Here is a 24,107-nt window from a genome sequence, read left to right as displayed (position 1 = left end):
TTTCCAACAACCTGATAAGATAGGATATGCTGAAAAATAATTGCCCAAGGCTGCTGCTGCTATTATTATTATTATCATTATTATTATTACAAATATTTATACCCTGCTCCTCCAGTACTTTACTGCTCAGGGTGGCTCACAACAATAAAATAGATACAATGTAAAATAGAACTAATATAGTTAACCAAATTAAGTAGACAAAGTCCCGGCTAAAACCACAATCAGAATTAGGTTTCAAATTAAACGTTATTTTAAAAGCTAAAAATGGAGAATTATAAAAACTAAAAACTTAAAGAACCTAGCAGATATAACCAAAGATAGAGCATTAAAAAGCCTCTTTAAAAAGATGTGCTTTTAGTTGTTTTTTTAAAAACACTGAGGGAGGGAGCATGGAGAAGCTCATCAGGTAGGGTGTTCCAAAGCTGAGGGGCCACAACCGAAAAGGCTCTGTCTCTAGTCCCAGCCAACCAGATCTCTGTTAGTGGAGGAGCCATGATCAGAGTCTCATCTTATGAGCTTTGTGGTTAAGCAAAGTTTTCAACTCTGGTCTCTCTGGAGCAAATCCAGCACTCTGTTCATTGCACCACACTAGCCCTATTCAGATATTACATTATACATGCATCTGTACACATGTACATGTTTTGAGGTGAATGGTATGCAGTCATATTAAAAGTGAACCTGCTGCAGGCCCTCTCAAATGCAGCATACAGATAGGAAGTGAACTACTGCATGTGCACTGAATATGATGTATGAATTAGTGTACGTGTGTACAGATCTGTACATGTACACACTGAACACAAATTGTACATGTGTTGAACATAGCATATGAATAGGGTACTGATTCATCCTGATTTCCAACTATGATTTTTTACAATCAGAAAAAATAGGCAGCCCAATCTTTTGTGTGTGCGCATGCGTTTGTGTGTGCGCAAACACACACAGACACACATAAGTCTTTCTATGTACAAGAGGGCTTACTCTCAGGAAAGTGCACAAGACTGCATCCTGAGTAAGTGTCTTGCAATAAAAAACAAATCTTTTCTATGATATCCCTCAAAGACCTAATTCTTACAGAGGTGCTAAACCAGTGTCTGAATTGTACCAGACAGCAGGTGCCAAGCTCATATGAATGAAGTCTCCTCCATACAAAATATTCCCTCCATGTAGAAAACTAGATAGAAAAGTTCTATGCTATTTTTTCCTTGACATGCTAGTTTTCTATCTACACTGTGCAAGGATGTTTTTTTGTATGGCACAACATTCCATTCCATTCATTCATTCATTTTCTATACCGCCCTTCCAAAAATGGCTCAGGGCGGCTTACACAGAGAAATAATAAATAAATAAGATGGATCCCTTTTTCCAAAGGTCTCTCAATCTCAGAAGAAACACAAGAGAGACACCAGCAACAGTCACTGGAGGTGCTGTCCTGGGAGTGGATAGGGCCAGTTACTCTCCCTCTGCTAAATAAAGAGAATCACCATGTTAAAAGGTGCCTCTTTGCCAAGTCAGCAGGGGTTAATTTTGTGAGCCCTCTCTGAAATGGTCCTGTTTTCCATCTTGGTAATAACTAGAGGTAGGTTTGGGGTGGTATATAGATACGTTAAAAACAAACGAGCAAACTAGGCCTATGTCTTCAATCCCAATAGGACACATTTAGAAGCCAGAGCTTTTTACTGTAAGCTCTTACAAGCTCTTACTTTCCAGCCCATAGTTAAACCTTTGAGGGACCATGGCTCAGCCATAAGCTTGCTCATAGTCCTACATGAGACATTTATGTAGTGACTGCTGGGGTAGTGTGAATCAGCGCTCTCTCTCTCTCTCTCTCTCTCTCTCTCTAATTTAATTTTACACCCATCTGTTATATTGTGAGCCCTCTTCAGTTTAAAAAAAGTGGCACTGTACTCACATACAGCATCCCAAGACGTGCCCACAAGCCCTGTCCTGTCACTGTTGCATTCAAAAAGCCTCACCTCCTACACTATCCAGGCTTACACTGTTTGTCTGCAGAGACAAATGCAGTATGGGTGGTGGTGGTTTCTGTGATAGGCCTTCTGATCACAGAAACAATCTGCTTCACACTTATGGTGTTTATCTCTTCAGACAAATGGACAGTGTGGGAGGGTGAAGGTTTTAGAGTGCATCAGTGCCAGAACAGGGCTTGTGGGCGTGCCTTGTCCTCATTTTTTTTAAAAAAATATATACGAAGAGGGCTGGGGTGGTGGTATTTTGAGACAGTTCTTACATCTCTATGGCTGTCTCCATTTTTTTCTTATCCCATTCAGCAATTGTATAAGAATGGAAGAGAAGCTGAGAGAGGATAAAGTTATCACTGTAACTTACCACTGTACGAATAAAGTCACTTCAGAAGCAACTTGACAGGTGATAGTTTGGGAGAAGATTGCCATTAAACATATGCAAAAAAACCCTCTTTTCCTTTTCTTAGAAATGTCTTTTTCTTGCTTCCTCATGCGTTGAACTAGTAACTAAGTTTCCAGAAACACAGACTTTGGACCTGGGGGATATGATGATGGGGAAAGTGAGCAGATATAACAAAAATGAAAATCCCTCTCAGCTACATTTTTTAAAAAGTAGTTTCATTAAAAAGTTAATATCTTTCTGATTTTTGTATTGCTAAAATATTAAAAATTCTCTTCTTTTTCTCCCTTCGATTCTGCATCTCCTGAGGTGCATAAATTACTAATAAGAATGAGCTGGATACTAGATTTATTCTGCTTGATTAACATTACTGCTGGCTACAGGAATGTGACTGCCTAATGGGAATAAGACCACTGATCTAACCCTTTAAATACTAGATGCCAAATGTGAAAGTAGTTTAGAAATACAGTGAAGAGTGGTTGGACAGTGTAATATTTTAATTGGGTCAGGAAAACTGCGCCTTTTCTTGAAATGGTAAGTACTAGAAATGCATCAATGTCTGTATTCATTAAGAAAAAGAGGTCATACTAGGTCAGTGTTTCTCAAACTTTGCCCCTCTCCAACATCTAAATTGATCTATCTTCAGAAACCCTGAATCTGGTACAAACCATATGTTTCATGGGTGCATGCATGGAAATCCTTATGCACTTGGCTTGTTGATAAATTTAAGAATCTTTGAGAAGGTTGCTGAATGGTAGGAAGACTTTGTGTGATGAAAGATGATCTCCATCTCTGCATTTTTGTGTCCCCCATTCCATGGTTGGATCCAGACTTACCTTACCATTGCACTTGCCGAGTTGTGCTCACACAAAGAGCCCTGCTGTTGATGAAAGAGCCTCTTTTGTGAATGCAACTGGTCTTCCATTTACAGAATGAACTTCCATGAGTACAGCAGTACATTTGGATCTCAACAAAGGTTTTTTCATACTAGAAGCTGATTTACCTCTTCTTTGGGGAAACAACCAATAAGTAGCTCACTTAATGCTAGCAGGAGGAAGACTCCATGTGCCTCAGAATACAGCCCCCCACCAGCTTCAGAAATGCACCCTCCAGGCATCCCCTCAGAAAGATTTACCCCATGGTTTGAGAAACCAGGCATTAGGCACATTATAATACAGTATGAATAATGACTATTGGCCAGCTTTCAAGGGGCTACTTCAAGCATTCCAAAGGGTTTGGGCATGCCAAATGGGAGTGTTGGGGTTTTTTTAAAAAAGGTTTTGCTTTGTTTGGCCTGGGCTTCCAGAGTTTTCAAATTGTTGTAAAGGGTTTTACTGTTGTAACCTGGTTTTTCAGAGTTTTTTAATTGTTTTGTTTTATGATCTCTGTTTTAATTGTTAACTGATTTTAATTGTTCTGTTTTAATTGTAAACTGCCCTGAGTCATTTTGGAAGGGCGGTATAGAAATTGAATGAATGAATGAATAAATAAATACACTTATGCTCATCCTATCAGAAGGTCTCAGGACAGATAACCTTAAAAGCTAAGCAAGGTTGCCAGAACCTAAGGGGTATACTCGTTGGTCAAATGGGCTGTAAGCGAGAATTTGGCTTTTTAAAAGCCAAATCTGGCCACCTAGGCACTGAGACAAATGTTGATGGATTTCAACTAGGGTTGTGCATTGCTTAAAAGATCAGGATCATCTCAGATCTGCTTTTGATCAAGGACATTGGTCTGCTAATGCACTGCCTTTGCACCCCCGGCACCAAATAGAGCCAGTGGCCATTTTTCCCAGTAAGGGAAAGGATGTTGCTTTTTCCTCTGGGGCATTATGGTCTAGCTGCCAGGGAGGAAAATTGAGATGCTGCCTATTAAGGCAGCAGCCCTTTAAAGAAAGAATGAAAGTTCTGCCTGGTAAGGCCACCTCAACAGTCCAATGTGATCTGGTACAGAGTGGGACTGGGGAGAGATGGTAACTCAGTGGTAAGCATATGCTTCACATATAGAAGGCCTCAGGTTCAATCCCTGGCATCTCCAGGTAGGACAACAAACAATTCCTGTCTGAAACCCTGAAGACCTGCTGTCAGTCACTGGTGACAGTGAAGCTGGAGCAACGGTCTAACTCAGTATAGTGCAGCTTCCTGTATTCCCATGTTCTTAGGGTCTATCGGACACCCTTGTATTAGGTCAAATTGGATCACCTATTGAACATTTGTTTGATTTTACCTAATCCAATGAAAAATTGTCCAGTAGGGCCCACATTGAACTGAGTCTGATTATCAGCCCTTAAGTTCACGGTCACCATCATTTACATTCTTTTGTTTCCAAGCTTGAGGAACTTCTTTTAGGGTTTGGTCCTCTGAGGCTAAGCAACTGTACAGCTTCCTCTTTCTGAGGCATGAATGATGACAGACTGTCATCCTCCTTTTGGGGAAGCATCTCTGTTGATTTCATCTCATCTGGATTTCAGATCAATGTTGACAGGCCTGTACCCACCTAGCTCTGGAACCATTATCATCAATGGGAAGGACATGGAGACTGACCTCACTGCCATTCGGACAGAGATGGGAGTATGTCCTCAACATGATGTCCTGTTTGACACGTTGACTGTTCAAGAACATCTGCTGCTTTATGGGTCTGTGAAGGCCCCACTCTGGACAAAGATGCAGCTACAGCAGCAAGTCAGTAGGTTCGTGATTGTTATAAATCTTGCTGAAAAGCAGCACAACACATGCTCCCCCCCCCACTACTCAGTTCACTGTTGTAACCTTTGGTTTCTCAGAGACAGTCACCTTTCCTCAAAGGGTAGATACAAGGATTCTGTTATTAATATGCTTATATGGCCCTGTGGAGCAGACACAGCACTGTCCACTCACTCTCACATTTAGGATGAAGCTGGCAGACCTGCCTATGAAGCACCCAGAAGTGACAGTACTGAGTTGCGTCAGTTAGCTGCAAGATGGACTGGCTCTGGAAATGAGGGCTGGGTGGTCCAGTTGTGGACATCAGAGGGGGCAGAAGCAAGCAGTGAAGCAGGGGCATCACAGCCAGGAAGTCTTAAAAGGGCCAGTGGAGCCCCCTGTAAGGGAGTGAGTGGGAGGTAGATTGGGTCCTGTCCATGGAAGTGCAAATGTCCAAATGCATCAGGGATAGGGAGGCTTCTTACTATGAGGAAAAGTGGAAGGAGAACCTCAAGCTGAACTGGCCTCACTCTGGCAAGCTGCTTGGAGGAGGAAGGTAGTCTAAAATCTCCAGACGCCCCACGGTGGAGAAAGCAGGATGGCTAGAGCTCATGCTGGTGGATAATTGTCTACTTACCAGCCTTGTTTTCTTACTACTGAGCACCAAGGAGTCCTATGACATAGACTCTCTGTCATAGAGTTGACACTGGCAACCTCAGATGTCACAGGCCCTCATCTGGATTCTTGGTGAGCTGTAGAGAGGGGGAGGATAAGTGGGTGGGCTTCTCGGGTTAGAAATAGTTTGAGAATTATTTGAGAAACTATTTCAGGTTAGAAATAGTTTGAGAGAAAGCTTGCCTCAGGATTTCAGATCTGAAAGTGCAGAGGCAGTTCTTCCTCCACTGCTTTCCCTCATTGCTCCCCATCTCATCATGGCTCGAATATTCATCTTGTTGCTAAACTGCCATCCTCTCATGTGCATGCGCACTCTCTCTCTCTCATATTTATCATGTATTGCTATTTCTTTCCTTGGCAATCTGACTGGCTGTGTTGTCTTCTTTAAGAAATTATTGATTTACCTTTTCTCTCCTGCATTTGCTATTTGATGTTCTTCTATCATGCTACATTCCTTCCTGTTCTCTCTATTATCATGACTATTCCTTAACTTCATCCAGCAAGTGCGACAGTTTCTTTTTTCCTTCCACATTCTCTTTCCTTTTGTTTCACATTTTATATTGTAAGCCTGTTGGCAAGACCTAGTTCATCATTTATTTATGTACAGTGCTGAGTAAGCATTTTGAATGATGATCATGATGGGTAGGGCATGTAGTTGCTGTGGAAGACAGGAAGTCTGGGTAGATCCATGAGAACCAGATAAAGCAAGTTTTAAAGTAGATACTCCTTTTTGAGATGCTATTGGGGTTACAGATAGCATAAATCTCAGGAAAGAGGCCTGGCAAAAAGGAAATTCTCTTTTCTAATCTAACATTCATGGAGGTTTAGAACAAATTAAATTTGACAAATGAACAAGATTTATTTTAATGCAAACCCAGATTCTGATGAGCATTTTACTTATGCGTTGGTAGACTACTTGTGGAGAAAGAAAAACATTGGTTTTTTTTAATACAATGGCCCAAGGGGTTAGAGATCTTTTGAAATTATGCTGAAGATTATAAAAATTCAGTTTCTTGGTAAGTTCTTTGATACACAATTCAGCATTGAAAGCAAAAGAACCTAAACAGCAGACAGGTCTGTAAACGTCTACCTTCCCTCTGTCCTACTCACCCATCAACTCCCAAACAAAAACCAGAAGACACGTCATTGAAATAAAGGCGGGGTGGGGGGGGGAGGCAAAGAAAGAAATGGAGAATATGTAAGCAAAGGAAGAGCACTTCTGAATCAAGCCAAGGCCTATGTAGTTCAGCATTCTGTTTCCTTGAGTAGCCAACCAGATGCAGGAGATGGAGCCATATCTTCTTTCCCACCATTGCACCCCTGCAGTGTGAAGAGACATACTGCCTCTGAACCTGATGGTAGCATATCGCCATCCAGACTAGTAACCATTGATAGACTTGTCCTTCATGAACTTGTCTAATCCCTTTTTAAAGCCATCTAAGTTGGTGGCTATCACCACATCTTGTGGCAGATGATCAAATACAAGGCCCGAAAGTTGGGAAACAAGAGTATAAGCTCATTTCAAATAAGGTTTCAGCGGGCATTTTCTTAGAAGAGGCATTCCCCCTTCTTTCACAGGAGGAAATGTCTCTATTAAAACAGTGCTTGCTGTCTACAGTTTTTGTAAGTACTAGTATTAAAGTAATTTTTAAATAATTTTAAAAATCTGCTGTCCAATTAATTGTTAGTTAATCAAAATGTTTTAATATATTGCTCTAACTGATGAATTGGCTAGATGTTCCAATCTTTAACCATAAAATCCCTCCAAAGTAAACATGCTATTTTGTGTTCTTTTATTGGACTTTATATTCTATAATTTGGGCCCCAAAGGTGACTCACAACAAATCAAGAATACAATAATAAAAATACATAATGAAAATTAAAATCATAAATAAATTAAAAAGTAAAACGTTACAACAGAGTTAGACTGTCAGGCCGTAGGGTAAAATTAAAATTAAGGAGGCAATCAGATCAACTGAAAATGTCTTAAATAGGTGATTATGACAAAAATGTAGGCAACCATACATTTGCAAGTGACAGTTTTAGTATAGGGCACAAACCACAATTGAGATAAACTGTGTAAGACTACTCCAATGCTCTTCCCAGTGTGAAGATAATTTTCTAGTAGATCATGTCCACAGTCTTTATTACTGAGTTCTTTGTATTTATGGATAATCAATTAGGATCTGCAAAAAACTATCCCCCTGCCAAAAAGAAAAAAAGAAAAAACCAAGCCCAGAACAAAACCAATTGCAGTGTATCATCAGACCTTAAAAAGAATACTCCAGAAGTCCAGGAAATTTGGAACAGAAGCCTTGTAGAGCCATTCATGCCTCCCCATGGTTGTGGGGAGTTTCAGGAGGGGGAAGAGAAAGAGAATAACATTTTAATCCCCAGCTCTGCTGATAGCACTAGAGGGCCAGGTTTGGGGCTGCCCCTGCTAACTTGACAAAGAGGCACCTTTGAACATGGTGATTCTCTTTATTTAGCAGGGGGAGAGTAACTGGTCCTCTCCACCCCCAGCACAGTACCTCCAGTGACTGTTGCTGGTGTCTATCTGATGTTTCTTTTTAGATTGTGAGCCCTTTGGGGACAGGGATTCATCTTATTTATTTATTATTTCTCTTTGTAAACTGCTCTGAGCCATTTTTGGAAGGGTGGTATAGAAATTAAATAAATAAATAAATAAATAAATATTTATAAATATTATTTATTAATTAATAATAGCTGGAAGTTCAGACCCTGAGAGCATTGAGAGCCAGTGTGGTGTAGTGGTTAGAGTGCTGGACTAGGACCGGGGAGACCCGAGTTCAAATCCCCATTCAGTCATGATACTTGCTGGGTGACTCTCTTCAGTCACTTCTCTCTCAGCCTAACATACTTCACAGGGTTGTTGTGAGAGGAAACTTAAGTATGTAGTACACCGCTCTGGGCTCCCTGGAGGTAGAGCGGGATATAAATGTAATAATAATAATAATAATAATAGAGTGGGGGAAGGAGGGGTGGTTCTAGAGAATGGGAAAGTGAAAAGCTGTGCTTTTTCCTTCCCTCTCTCCTGAAATATCCCAATATACTGGAGGAGTATTTTAACTTCAGAGCATATATTCCCCCTCCATCCTAACCCTGGAGACTTACTATTATGTGTTTAGATGGCCCTCTTTTGTCTCCAAACTGACAGGCATTTGATTACATGAGCTCGCTATTCTGATGGAGTTCTGTGTAAATCTACTCAGTAAATAATAATAAAAATTATTATTATTATTACATTTTATAGCCCGCTCTTCCTTCAAGGAGCCCAGAGCGGTGTACTACATACTTAGGTTTCTCCTCCCAACAACCCTGTGAAGTAGGTTGGGCTGAGAGAGAAGTGACTGGCCCAGAGTCACCCAGCAAGTATCATGGCTGAATGGGGATTTGAACTCGGGTCTCCCCGGTCCTAGTCCAGCACTCTAGCCACTACTGTATGGTTTCCAACAAAGTCAATGTGTAAGGTTCTGGGAAACCTGTAAATGAGACAATACATCCCCTGTGTATATTTTAGGCAAAACTTCATATTTGGTATCGGAAAATTGTTTGAAGCAGAATGAAATGTAAAAGGCAAGATGATTCAACAGATCTGCACTCCACAAAGAGTTCCAAGAGAGCAGTTGTGTTGCTTTGTAACAAGAAAGTGAAAAGTCCTACTGCACCATAAAAACTAGTGGCCAGAGAGTTGATTTAGACGTTACTTGCTCAAAGCTATAGACTGCAGAAAAGCCCTTGCTTGTGCTGAAACTGTATGCGGGGCTGAAAAATGAGAGCATGCACAGCTCCCAGTACATGCAGCGTCTGCATGCCAGTGCTACATACTCCTGGAAGCAGCAATCAATGCTGGGTTGCAAAGTCTCTCAGCCAAACCTCTCCACCTGCTGCAAGTTGACATATGTTACCTCAGTGGAAAGCTTCGACTGTTTGCCAATTATTTGTGGCCCTCCATCATATGATACAGTTCTGTGAAGCTTCAGTTACAACCAATGAACTGATTTTGCTCTTGCCCATCCACTGTTGCTATGATTACCTGTGGCTCAGTTAGCTACTTGAAATGCCTTCTCAGAATACAGATACAGTCCTGGGATGTTTTGAATAATTCATGCAACTGCTATTGAAAACTACAAGTTGACTGAAGAATTTCAAATTCATTTTAAATTATTACTTCAGAGCCCTGAAGGATGTTGGATTACTGCAGAATCAGAACAAATATACTGGAGCCCTGTCCGGAGGAATGAAGAGAAAGCTTTCCATTGCAATTTCCTTTATTGGTAACTCAAAGACCGTGGTCTTGGATGAGCCCACCAGCAGTGTGGATCCATGTTCTCGTCGCAGCATCTGGGATATTCTCCTCAAGTACAGAGCAGGTATGAAACCAATATGTTTGTTCTGGAAGCTTTGTTTCCTTCCCCAAGTATGTGAAGGACATGGGAACCTATCAGATCCTGTGAAGCAAGTCCCTCCCTCCCTCCCTCCCTCCGTCATAAATTTTGTGGGAAGTTTCACAGATGGAGAATATTCATATCATCCCTTGGCCTGCCCCTGCCCTATCAATTATCTTCATTTCCTGGAACATCAGAGAGCTTACCTCCGTGGTTCTTGTTTTCATACCCTACCAACTCAACATGAGACTGGACCTTGTAAAGTGGTCCCCAAAAGATAATGTCTAAAATGGGCCCCATGTGTTTTTGATAAAGTTTTCTTGGTTTTATCTGTTTTTATCAGGAGGATATGGCTATTTATTTTATTCAGAATATTTATATATCATTTTTCAACAATATGATTTTCAAAGTGTTCACATAGCAAAAGAAAACAGAAGATGGTTCTCTGTCCCAAATGGTTCAGGATCTAAAAAGAAACACAAGGGAGACACCAGCAAGAACCACTAGGAAGAATGCTATGCTGAGATGAAAAGGATCAGTTGGTGTCTCTGTGCTAAATACAGGACAGTATTATTTTAAAAGGTTCCTCTCTGCCCAGTTAAGCAGGAATATTTGAACATGTTTGTGTTCTGTATTTAATGATATTGGAAAGAGTATGCATTCATGTGCGCAAATAATAATCCTTGCTCCCAAAACACATATGCATTACACCAAAGCCCTATTCACATGTTGTGTTCAGTGAATGTACAATGTGTACAGTGTATGCACTTACAGATCTGTACACACAATTGCTCCTACATTGTGTCGAACACATCTATAGCAGTACACTTCCAATCTGTACCTGTATTTGAGAGGGTCTGTATCCTGGTTCACTTTTAAAATACACACACACACACACTAGCAGGCACATATGTATAGATGCTTGAATGCACATTAAGGAAGAGATAGTGGTGAATGAAGATTAGTTCCATACCTGAAAAAATGGGATGCGGTGATATATGGTTATTTTCCTGATACCTTGTTTTTCTTTCTCTTGAATATCTGCTGTGCTTTCAATTCAACCACCACCTCTTTCATGGAACCAAACAAGTGTATTGGCTACTGTGGAAGCTTGGCAGCTCATTACTTTCAGTTTGATTGCAGAATGCACTCCCCAGGGAAACTCACCGGCTGCAGCAGTTATTTCAGTGCCAGATGAAGACATTATTATTTCCCCAGGTGTTCCAGCATGTGACATGTGCTGGTTTTAACTGTTTTGCTCTGTTCCAGTTTTTATTGAATTAGAACATCTATTGCTGTTGTGTATTTCCTTTGCTAACTGATATTTATGGTGCACATTCAAACTTTGTTTTACCATTTATTTTACACTGCCCTGGGAGATGTTCTCAAGGGCAGCAAACAAACACTTCAGCATGTGTGTTAACCAACGACAGCAGGTATACATCCCGTAAAGATGTTTTGGTCTCAAAATGAGTAGGAGCTAGCAAGTGAGCCTTCAAGGTGTGGTGTTTTTTGGTTAATCCATTCCTTGATCCAGACCAGTTCTTGAATGGGGCTTTAGTTACTTGTATTCCAGTCCTGGATTAGAGGCAGGGCTAACAAACGGCAAGCAGCAAGCGCACTGAAAAGCAGTCTGCACTTGCCTCTCTGTACATAATAGCTATTTCATTAAGCTATTAATATTCCTGATTCCACTCTACTGCCTTATCCGTCATACCACAACTCTTTCCTTTGGATTCTACACAGGGCAAATGGGATGCAACAGCAGCCGCCATGTTCTTCAGGGCAAACTAGGTATTTGAGTATGTGGGGTGAGGCAAAAATGCTGCCTCGCCTCACACGCCCTGCCCATGAACCATTTTTAAAGGGGGCGGGGGTGGAGGAGAGGCGGCTGCTTGCTGACAGCCTCTTCTCATTGCCTTAGCTACATTTTTCAAGGGGCTTGGGGAATGAGAAGAAGCTGCTGGCAAGCAGCCTCCCTAACAGATCCTTGCAAGGACCGGAACAGGAGCTTCCAGTCTGATGCTTGTAAAGGCTTTCGAGTTCAATTCAGAAACTCACAACCTGGTTGTTACAAATTCTTGCACAGGCTCCGTGTGAGGAGGCAAGGATGCCAGCAGCCCCTCTCCTGGCACAGAGCCCTTGCAAAGGCATTGCAAGGGCTGGATCAGGACCTCCCAGTCCAACCCCTGCAAACCCTTGTAGACAAAGTGAGCCCTGTACCGGGGACTTATACACACATGGCTTTTAGTTCACATCTCCTCTGGAATGGAGAGTGAGAGTCCACATATCAGCTGGATTTACCCCAAAATCGCAGCAGGCTATCAGGGTCTAGTTCACAAACAATTCTGATTTTCTCCGAATTACTGCTGCACATTCTGGCTTAGCCCGAATTATGTCAGGGGTAAAAAAAAAAAATCCTCTATTTGTGGTGCCTTTTTTTTCCTGGGTGGGGTGGGGTGGGGGACCAGCTTTCTGGTATGCCTCAACACTTCTCCCACAATGTGTGGAGGGGCCATTGCCAATAATTAGGCTTTTTTCAAAACTTGTACTTGGTTGTTGTTTTTTTTTTTAAAAAAACTTCAAATGGCACCGATCAGCTTCTGAAAGAGCCTGCAGCTCAGGAGGGGCTTTTGCTGGGGATCAGAAGAGGAGGCGTTAAGCCTTGCCTCCCTGCCCCCAAACCCAGCCTCCTCCTATTTTCAGTCCATAAACAAACTTCAGCAGCACAAATCCTATCCCAAGTGTTCAAATCCAGGTTACAAAACTGTCCTTGGTTACTGTTTGATTATCAGGAAACCTTTATTGTGTTGGAGAGGGGGAGATACTGCTCTCTGTGTCACTCGTCTCAGTGGAGAATTCCATGGGCACGGATGGAAGGGACAGTCAACCCTGCTCTGTACACCTGTTTCTTGATGTAAGAAATGTTTGTTACGTTTTGGAAACATTCACTCCCCTTTACCAGGCTTTACATATGCAGATATTGTTGGAGGAGGCCTGGAAGCTTAACAATGGAAACTACAGGTTCGATGGAACCTGAGCCCTTTGTGTCTGAGCTGATTCCATGAGGCTGCATTTTTCTGCATCATAGAGAGAAAGCAATGGTTTTGATTTTAAACTTCCACAGTTTCTTAAATGGTCTGGAGTGGAGGTGGGGAACATGAGGAGATGAAGGCAATCACAAAGGCAAGCTCATTATAAAAATCAGAAGAGATTTGGGTCAGACTTGGCTGGTTCGGGTTAAGCATTCTGTTGTTTTTTTTAAACTACGTCAATCTTGTGGAATGCCTGCTGTCAAACTAAACAATAATAATAATGAAGGGAGGCATCTCTTGCCTCCTCCTGGGATGTAACTGGTTTGAGGAAAAACCCGGAGCAAGTTATAGGAACACACACAGGAAAAAGAATGCGAAGATGAACCAACCCTATGTGAACAGCCCATCTAATTATGCAGCAGTGAAACAGATTCGCTCTTTGGATACCCCTCAGCATGAATCCATGTCTGGATAACTCCCTGGTGTGGAGGGCATCAGCCAGCATTCCTGCTCCTCTTCCTTTCCACATCCTGCTGGTGGGGAGTGCAGGGATCAGAGGCCGCTTGGGGCATTCTGGGGGGACCCCCGAGCCTGAGATGCTGCTTTTAGCCTCCCAGTCATGGGTCTACTCATGTGTCTCTGTGTGCTGCGGTGGCACACAAGCAGAAAAATGAGGTTAACGGAGTGCTTGCAAACTAGCCGAGGCTGAATGAAATATACGTAGGTTCTGTAAGCCATGTGAACCCCCATCCCCATGTAAAGTAATATGTTGCTGCTTATAGGATCTTCAGTCCACCATGAAAAGGGTGTAGGTTTCTTTGGGAAATATAAGTAAGGCTGGATAAATAAAGAACCCAAATTTATAAGTAGCATTCTAGGTGGTAATGGATTACATTGTTTACTGCTCCGTCCTCCTCTCCTTCTGGGCAACCCCATTCACTGTTTAGGAGACTGGCTTTGAAAACATCTTTTCTTTTGGATGCTGTTCTTTATACATCCTCACTGAATTCAGTGTTAGTTTATAATTCATCTTTGGAAACAGGGACAGGTACATCTGCCCAACTTCCAGTGAGGTGAGCTGGCCAGTGGCTGATAGTCCTGCCTGCTCCTGCCCCCTCTCAGATCTGTCTGTCTGTTTATTTAACTTCAGTCCTTCAGTCCTTGTTGTATTAATACTTCAGTTTTACTTGCATATGTTTTATTTTATTTTATTTTATTTTAAAAGCATTGATTTTCCTGGAATAGGTCGCACTCTGATCTTCACCACTCATCACCTTGATGAAGCAGAAGTACTGAGTGACCGCATTGCTATCCTGCAGCATGGGCAGCTGAGATGCTGTGGTTCTCCTTCTTATCTGAAGGAAACATATGGCCAAGGACATAGTCTAACATTCACAAAAAAGGTGGGCTGAGCAAAAGGCACACTATTGTAGGAACAGCTATTAAATGTGGTGGCACCTTTTAACATGGTGATTCTCTTTATTTGGCAGGGGGAGAGTAACTGGCCCTATCCACCCCCAGTACAATACCTCCAGTGACTGTCGCTGGTGTCTATCTGATGTTGCCTTTTAGATTGTGAGCCCTTTGGGGACAGGGATCCATCTTATTTATTTATTATGTCTCTAAGTAAACTGCCCTGAGCAATTTTTTGGAAGGGCGGTATAGAAATCGAATGAATGAATGAATGAAATGTGATCATAGGGATTATTCTGAATGGGCCAGTTCAGACAGCAAGTGGAACCAAGACTAAACCTTAGTTTCAGGCAATATATTTCAGCCTTGAGAGCATGTGCTTTCCTCACCCCTGACTAGTTCTGGTTGTGGTTAGAAACAAGCCAGGATTAATTGTGGCATCCAAACCGACTGATCCTGGCTTATTCTAACCAAAGTTCTTGAAACAAACCATGATCTGAAAGCAAGGTTTGGTGTGGGGTTAAGTCAAGACTGGTTGGTTTGGAGGCCATGACTGATCTTGGCTTGTTTCTAACCATGCTCACAAGGTTGAAAGACTGTGCAAAGCAAAACTTTAATTTTGGCTTCACATTATATCTGAACTCACCTACTACGAATGTGCTCAGTCTCACAGGATTTTAGTCTCATGTCAGATCCTGCAAGGTTCAACTATCACTTTCCATTCCCACTCTTTCTCGGTGCTGTTGAAGTCTCTAAGTATCATATATTGGTACAAATTCTGATGGAGACAACAAGGCAATTTGGGAGCTACCATCTTGAATGCAGCATTCCATGGCTGTTGATTGCATGAGTGATAGAAACCCAATGAACCTGGCTGTTTGAAATTGCTTATCAGAGAAAGTAAGGCGGTGGTGAGAAGAATTATTTGGGCAGACAAACCTGCCCAAAAGACTTAACTGAATACAAAACTTTCTTAACAAGAAAGCTTTTTAAATCTTGACTTTTTATCCAGACTTTTACATGATTGTTTTCTATTGCTGCTTCTATGTGTTTTTACCCATGTATAGTTTTTATGCTTGTATTTTATAGATTTTAAATTAGATTTGTTTTATATTTTTAGATTAATATTTGTATTGTCATTTCATTGTATGTTTTTTAATTTTTGTAAACCACCTAGGGATTGTTTTTAATAAAAGGCGGTATATAAATTCAACAGTCAATCAATCAGTCAATCTATCTGGTGGCCAAATTCCTTGGGGAGTTGTATGGAATTCTGAAGGAAGAATGTTGCAATTCCTATATACTGGTAACTACAGAATGATGTAGAGAAGTTTTTGCAAGTGTGTGCAGTACTACTGCTATGAATATTTATATACCACTTTCAACAAAAACTCCCAAAGCGGTTTACATGGAGAAATAAAAATAAATGAATAAAGATGGATCCCTGTCTCCAGAGGGCTCACAATCTAAAAATAAACATAAGGTATACACCAGCAATAGCCACTGGAGGGATGCTGTGCTGGGGTTGGATGGCATTAAGTATAAGAAGTAAGTAACATGATTTTCATTTTTTTAAATTGCACATATAGTTTGCTGTTCTTCTGAGGTGCTCAGAACAACTCAAGTAAGGTTCCTGGGTAGTCTCCTATCCAGATGGTTTGTAAGCCAGACTGGCTGAGCTTTAGCAGTAGAACTGTATACTGTGACTGTGGGCTATCCTTTGGGCCCCTTTCTCACTTTGCTTTTCCCTGCCAGTGTGCTAAAAATTCTGGCATGCTTTGATCTTTCTAGAAGCTTACTCAAGATTAGTGACTAATTGTAAGATAAAGCACGTGTGTGTATCTGAGTGTTGATGCCTTAAAAAAAGATGATGATATAACGGCGATGAAATATGCATACTCCAGTTCTTCAGACAAAATTCTTAGACCACTTTAATGTGTATAATAAAAACAAATAAAAGACTTTACAAATCGAGTGAATGTGTTTCAGTGTCCAAAACATAATCATCAATGCTCTGCTTCAAGCAGCTGGGGGCACTAGAGATAAAGTACAGTAACTTTTTAAAGCTAAAGGTAAAGTGTGCCGTCAAGTCGATGTCGACTCCTGGCGACCACAGAGCCCTGTGGGTTTTTTTTGGTAGAATACAGGAGGGGTTTTTCACTGCCATCTCCCCCGCAGTATGAGATGATGCCTTTCAGCATCTTCCTATATCACTGTTGCCTGATATAGGTGTTTCCCATAGTCTGGGAAACATACCAGTGTGGATTCGAACCAGCAACCTCTGGCTTGCTAGTCAAGTCATTTCCCTGTTGCACCATTAGTGAACTAAAACCATTTTAGGTTTCTTTTCTTCTTTTTGGTAAGAAGCATTTTTGGGGACAGGGGAATTTAAGAGAAGAAGAGGCAGAGGAGGGGACATTTAACTTTTCCCCAGCTCACAATTTGTCCATTCAAAATGGCCTTCCCAGTCTCCCTCCCTTTTACAAGTTTCCATTGTGTGTTTCTCCTAGGAAGCATGCTTTTTTTGGAACTCCAAGTAGGGGGAAACCTGTTTAGGTGATGAGTTTAGAGTGGTAAAATGGTAAGTGGAGAAAAGTGCTCCATTCCACTTCCCCACTGCCAATTACCTCCCACTCAGTGGTGTAGCAAGGGGAGTGGGACCTGTGTTCACCCCCATCCCTTGTGTCCCTGCTGTATTATTTTTGGGGGGCGGGGGTGCAGCATGTGTGTGCCAGCAACACCTCTCCATGTGATGTCACACACAAGGGGGCATAGTCAGAGCCCTAGTGGGGCCCATGTGAGCTCTCTGGGCCTCATTCCCAGCTAGTGTTTGCTTGCTGGGGACATCAATTTCCCTTCTCTCCCTCGGTTGAGGGAGAGAAAGGGAAAAACATGCACCCGGCAGGCAAATGAGCTCCTGAGGGCTCGCACAGCTCTTCTGGGGCTTTGGCCATGCCCCCTTGCATGTGACATCACATGCAAGGGGGTGTGATCAGAGCCCAGGAGGGCTGTGCAAGCCCTCCAGTGCACATTTCCCAGCCATATTGTGTGTGGACATAACGCTCTCCCTGCAACAAACATGGCTGGGAAATAAGGACCGGGTGGGTGCGGGGTGAGTCAGACAGCCCCAGATGTTGGGCAGCTCGGGTTCTTTGAACCTGTCCACCCTATTATAGCTCCACTCCTGCTACTTGGAGCTGCTTTTCAGCTTAAAACTGGTATCACAGCTCTGCTACACACAGTTGTGTGTCACATGTAAAATGGATGAATAAAATCTTGATCCTGTTTAATGTTTTGATCTTCAAAAGGTGAAATTTATGCATTTATATTGAACCAGGAACATGCATTTTCATTCATTTTTAGGTGCAGAAAAATACATATAATACAATTCAACTCACTGAGAATTTCAGCACTTCTTAAAAACACAAGTCTTTAAATCTTCAGAGATAAGCTTAAGAATTTATTTGGACAATGTATATGAATCTCAAAAGCTAAATGAGTGGCAGAATAATATCTCTAGAATTGAGGAGTGGACCTTCACTATCCTGAATAGCTCCTTGCCCCACTCCTTGTGATCAGCAGAATAAAATATGTAAAAATAAGCCCTGAAAATGTGCTTAACTTACATAATATGTATGTTGTAGAATTTAGCTTTTCATGGCACAACATCTGCAGAATATGTATATTTTAGTGTACAACACACACAGGCTTACCTAAAAGTGTGAAATTATACTTGTTTGCTTATTTGCAGCATTAAACCTAATGTTTGTAACTTCAACTTTTCTTTACAAAAATCCCTTTTGTTCAGCTCTTTTATTTTTCCTTGTTCTATGCAGCCCTTTGCATTTTCAGTTGAAGACCCCAGAGATACCCTTCATGTTACATCTCTGGTTCAGGCCTACATTCCACAAGCATTCCTGAAAGAAAACAGTGGGAGTGAGCTGACCTATATGATCCCAACAGAGGCTGATAAGGCTTCCTTTAAAGGCCTTTTCCAGACTTTGGATGAAAACCTTCAGCGTCTCCATGTGACTGGCTATGGCATTTCTGATACTACACTGGAAGAGGTAACTTGTTTCCTATATTATTTGGCATTGGATTTGCTGAAAAATCTGTAATACTTTACTTAGCATCTTTTGTTTCTTGTGTTGAAGAATATGCCCTTTGCTGTATGATACAGGTCTACTCAAGAAGGATGATGTCTTTATTTAGAAAATGTATATTGTGCTTTTCAACAAATATGTTCCCAAAGTGGTTCTCAAACAATGAGAAGACGGTTTCTTGTCCCAAAGAGTCTTGGGAGAGACACTATGTTGGGTTGCTTAGGGACATGAGCTGTCTCTCTGCTAAATATACAAGAGACACCAATTTCAAAAAGTGACTCTGCCATCGAGCAGGAGTGTTTGAACATCTTGTGTAGTGTATTTGAATTGCATGAATTGCAATTAATACTAAATTAATTCTGTATTAATACTGTATTAATATATAGCATATGCTATTACTGTGTATGCACTCATAATGGTTTCAAGTTCTGAGAAACCTGATATCTTTTGTGCAAAGTTGTATTCAGGGGTATTGCCATACATATTGGGGCAATTCTCGCTATCAACAAAAATCGGGCTAGCAGACCATAAGAACCACTGGGCTCGCAGCCAAGCCCGGTGGTTCTTGAGCGGGTAACCCGCTCGAGAACCCCTGCTAAAAAGCAGGTTTGCAGAGCGAGCGCTCCAGCAAACCTGCTTTTTAGGATCGTGAGTAGCTGTGGTGCGCCTTTGTGCCATGCCTACTCACGAGTAGACCCCCCCCGGCTGGGAGGCGAAAAGCCGCCTCCCGGCTCCGGGGGTCTCCCCAGTATGCCCTGCATGCTCGTGCAGGGCATACTGGGGCTTGCGGGGGCTGCACGTCCCCACTCCCCCCACCCCCTGCCGGCTCCGTCACGGAGCCAGCCATCGTGTGGGTGGCCGATCCGGCCGCCCAGTGCTCACTGCCCCAAACCGGGTCTCACTGATCGTGAGACCCACTCCATTGTGTGAGCCTGTATTCGAGGTACTGCCGTTCATGATCACCACAAGGTCCTTTAGGGCATTCCTATAAACGTCAAAATAACTATTTTCATAGCCCCACTTAACACAATGAAGATTGTCGCCAGTACAGGAGGCCTCTGATGGAGGGCCAGGAGTGCAGTGGCCTATGGCAACAGCAGTGCCAGCAGCCTCTGATGGAGGCCCAGGTATAGCTTGGCAACTGGCAGCAACAGCAACACCAGTGTCGGAGGCCTCTAATGGAGTCCCAACTGTGCAACCTGGTGACGTAGCCCAGCAGGTGGTGGCAGCTCATCAACAGCACCAGAGGCCTCCAGTGGAGACCCGGTGACACAGCAGCCTAGCAATAGTTTCAGTAGTGACCTGGAGTGCTGGCAGCGGCTCTTTTTAAACTTTAAAGGTTAGGATAGACGGAGGCAGGGGGTAAATGTGGGGTGGTGATCTGACAGGAATGTCAGTAAAATGTCAGGTTAAAAGGTTGGTTCTGATCCAGTTCTGACTCTTATGGTGTTAGGGAAGTCAAGTTCGTTTCTCCAACACTGGGGGCGAGGGGGTCTGACCAGGTTGGAATTGATCTGACATTTTTGGTGGTGCACTGGCCTGCCTGAAATCCTGGAGCCAGTCCTGCAAAGAAATTGGTAAAGGAATGATTCTCATTTCATCAGTCTGGATGGATGGCCATGGTCCCACTTCCAAAGGAACACTTGCGTCCCTACAAAATTTTCTCTGTGTCAGTGCATGAAACTAGCTCATGGTATTGAACAAGCCATTAGAACAAAAATGAGTGATTTTGTTTGAATTGTACTCATCCTAATTAGAGGTTGTCAATTTTCTTTCTCCTCCCTCCTAGAATTCTCTGCATTAAAGATTCTCCAGATAATAAACCACAACTCTTCTGCTGCAGATTATTTCTTGATAGCAGGGGTTTTTTTGCTCCTCAGATCTACTATAAAAGAATAAACCTCATATTTTTTCAATAGGTGGAGGATAATATTTTTGTTTGATAGTACAGTCTCCTTACCAGCACTTTGCAAATAACTGCAATTTCTCTATTGATTTCCTTTGCTCTCCAAAGGGTCAAAACGCAAACCACTCACAATAGGAGCAGTAGAGTGTGACAAGGATGAAGGAAAACCGAGCGTAAATAAAATGTATACTTTCCTGTAGACACTGTGTATATAATGCAGTTTTCCAGGTGCTTGCAAGCACATCATCTTCTGCTACCCCCAATTTTGGGATGATATGTTGCAATTTTCTGGTCTCTAGGAAATGGTCTTTTGACCTTCCTTCCTTCCTTCCTTCCTTCCTTCCTGTTCTTACTGAATGACTCCCTCATAGTTGACTGGATCCAACTGAAGAGTAAGGTTGCGAAAGTGAGTTCTGTGCTTTTTGATAGCAGAATGACAGGAAGATGGGGTCAGCCAGGTACTCTTTCCTCTCACATCGTGCCAGTTCAGACATACAGGCATGCTGGTTCAGACATACAGTGCAGTTAAAGCTAACAGTGTTTGTAACTGCAGTACTCCCAAACACAGAAAACTGCAGTTAAACCTCAAAAGTTAACTCCAATCTGCTCCGACAAACTCCAGTTTGAACCTGTGATTTTCCTCATAGTTTGCTGCCGATAACTGAGGTTATGCAGCTGAAGTGTTACGCCCGAAGCCAGACCTGTCCCTAACTGCAGTTAAACTCTTAGTTCCTAACTCCAATCATAGAGGCATGTGGCGCAGACCCTCCTGAGGACATAGCTGCTTGCTGGCAGCCTCTCAGAAAATCAGCCCTGCCCCTCCTGTCATCTGCACAGCTATGGAGTTGCCAGGCTACAGGAACACTGACATGCCCCACCCCAGACCAGCCAGCCTATCAAGGCACAAAGTTGCCCAGGGGCAACAGGCAAGGGTGTCCACAAGCACAATCACCCCAAGTGGAAGCACAAGAAGGGCACCCCCATATGGCTCTGGGTGGGGGAAGCCCAAAGGCAGACCCGAACAGGGCAGCTGCAGCAGCCAAGTCCTTTTCTTCACACAGAAAGGGTGGGGAAGGAGGAACCAGCCCCTTCCTGGGGGTGGTAGTTATTCCTTCATAAGTCATACTCATGAGACGAACCATCCCGGGAAGCTATCAGAATTCTCATGTGATGCAGGTACGGCATCCAGATAGCACCTTACCTTTACAGACCAGGACTGCTTTCTCATACAAGTGACAGGCCATGGTGGCACACATGTGGGCCATAGGGCTGCGGATGCCCAGACAGGATACTACATCCCTGCATGCCATGGGGAAGGGAACCCCAGCAACACCTTTCCTGGTTTCGGTGGATGGTGGATCACAACTGCTCACCTGGCAGCCAGATGGCCTGTTGTAAACCTGCCACACTCGATGAGCTGTCCATAATTTACGACGCAGCAGCAGGCAAAGAGATGTCTCCGGGTACAATACTTCAGGCAGGCACGAGGTTTTCACCCAGCATCTGTAAAAAGCACAAGAGAACAAATCACTACCAAGCACCAAGTTGAATCTGCATTCCACCACAACGAGGGTCACTCACCAGATTCCAGAGATCCCGAGTCCAAGGGTCCAAGGCGTCATGGAGGGAGGTATTAAGGCTCTCTGACGAGTTGTCTCCAGCAGTGTGGCAGAGTGAAGCTGCAGAATTTATAGCAGGTTGCTAGCTGGAATCAATCAGTGCTCCACCCATTCAGCCGCCTTCAGTTAGTCTTGTGAACGCTGCAAGCAACTGCTGCGACCTGATTTGGTCAAGCTGCTTCGTGTGCCTGTGTGCCCTGGGAGATAACACTGGCAGCGAGCGTTCATCACTCTGCTCTGCTTCCTGTACTAAGCCTTCCTCGAGTGCCTCCTCACTCTGATCACAAAGCTGGCTCTTGGGATCCTCAGGTAAATCCACTGCCTCCCATTCCTCTTCTGAGCTCTCAAACAAAGGCCTGACATCGCCCCACAGCACATATGCATGGGTTTCGCTGCCCATCATGCACAGGTGGCTTGGCAGGGATTGCTTGAAATGCCACCTCCTCTTGTCTGGGATGCCTTGTGGTGGCTCATCTACATATATCACCATGATGGCCCTAGCCTGGCAATTTTGAGTGGCTGGAAGGGCCAGCTCCACAACCCAGTGCCTGCACCATCTATGCAAATGGTTTGTGTGGAGCTGCTATTGGCAGAGTCTGAAAGGCAGGCCCCCAGAAGGGATTCCAGAGCCAAGTTCTATTTTTCACCAAGTAAGGGTAGGGAAGGGGGCCCCAGCCCCTTCCCTAGGGGGAAATTTTTGCTCTTACTCATGAGAACTGTCTGTTGGGCACTTACTGGAAATTTACATGATGGTATTTGTGTTGCAGGCTAAACCACCAGCCCATGACTCTATAGATTGCAATCTCATATCAGTGGCAGAATAAGGGGAGTGAGGGAGGATGCTCCATGCAAGAAAGCTGCAGGATGCGGGCAAGTGCTTTCCCGGTCTTGACGACCACAGTCAAGCCACTGTCAAACCCAGCACCCTGACAAACCAACCACCAATGTGGAGATGTGTGCTGCTACCCACAGCCCCCAACGTGCAAAGCTGCCAACCCGGGGCAGTTTGAAACCGGGGCTGTCCACTCCTGGGAATCTCTGCACCTGAAGATCGACATATGCCGTGACACTGACCCTGGCTCCGGAATTTCAAATGGCTGGAAGGCCCAGCTCCGCAGCTCACGCGCACCGTCAATTCCAATTTTTTCTTGTGGAGGTGCAGTTGGAGGGGTCTGAAACCCTGGAAGGGATTCCAGATCAGCCAAGTTCTATTTTTCACCAAATAAGGATGGGGAAGTGGGGCCCAGCCCCTTTCCCGGGGAGGGAGAGGTTTGCTTCCTAAATTTTGCTTATGAGAAGAACCATCTATGGGGAACTGGTGCAAACTTCGCGTGGAAGTGCTGCTCCTGTACAAGCTGGCAGTCATGGTTTTTGGCAACAGCGACAGGCCGCAACCCCACCTTTTGAGCTCTACTAGAGGGCGCAAGGGAGAATGCTGCACGCAAGAAAGCTGTGGGGATGGGCCTGTGGGCAAGTGCTTTTCCAGTCTTGGCGACTGCAAGACTGGGAAACTCAGTGCCCTGCCATCCCACTCACAGTGTGGAGATATGTACCCCTTCATGCAACCCCCAACATGCAAGGCAGCCATTCTGGGGTGGCTGTAAACTGGGGCTATTTATCTCGGGAATCTCTCCGCCTGCAGTTCTACATACACCGTAACGTGAGCCCTGGCCCGGGAGTTTCGATTGTCTTGAAGGGTCCTCTCTGCAGCCCGATTCCCACATCATCCTCCCGCTTCTTTATTTTGGATGTGCTATGAACCATGTCCAAAAGGTTGACCCCCCAAGAGATTCCAGAGTGGACAAGTTCTACTTTTTAACTAAGAAAGGTTGGGGAAGGGGGGCCTGGCGCCTTCCCCTTTTTGGGATGGATGCCCACAGATGCTAG

General features: G+C 43.5%; 1 protein-coding gene across 1 annotated transcript in view; it reads left to right on the top strand.

Moving 5' to 3' along the window:
• The window catches only part of ABCA13 (ATP binding cassette subfamily A member 13), a 293,809-nt gene that overhangs the window by 90,151 nt on the left and 179,551 nt on the right, over window positions 1–24,107 (top strand). The window contains exons 22-25 of the mRNA XM_053266156.1: window positions 4,850–5,068; window positions 9,933–10,129; window positions 14,425–14,582; window positions 18,429–18,659. Coding sequence (XP_053122131.1) covers window positions 4,850–5,068; window positions 9,933–10,129; window positions 14,425–14,582; window positions 18,429–18,659 — 805 coding nt within the window. The remainder of the gene's footprint in view (window positions 1–4,849; window positions 5,069–9,932; window positions 10,130–14,424; window positions 14,583–18,428; window positions 18,660–24,107) is intronic.

This window comes from Hemicordylus capensis, chromosome 6, assembly GCF_027244095.1.
Source record: "Hemicordylus capensis ecotype Gifberg chromosome 6, rHemCap1.1.pri, whole genome shotgun sequence".
In the NCBI taxonomy this organism is placed as follows: domain Eukaryota; kingdom Metazoa; phylum Chordata; class Lepidosauria; order Squamata; family Cordylidae; genus Hemicordylus; species Hemicordylus capensis.
Note: the sequence above shows the minus strand (reverse complement) of the source record. Positions and strands in the feature narration are given on the sequence as shown.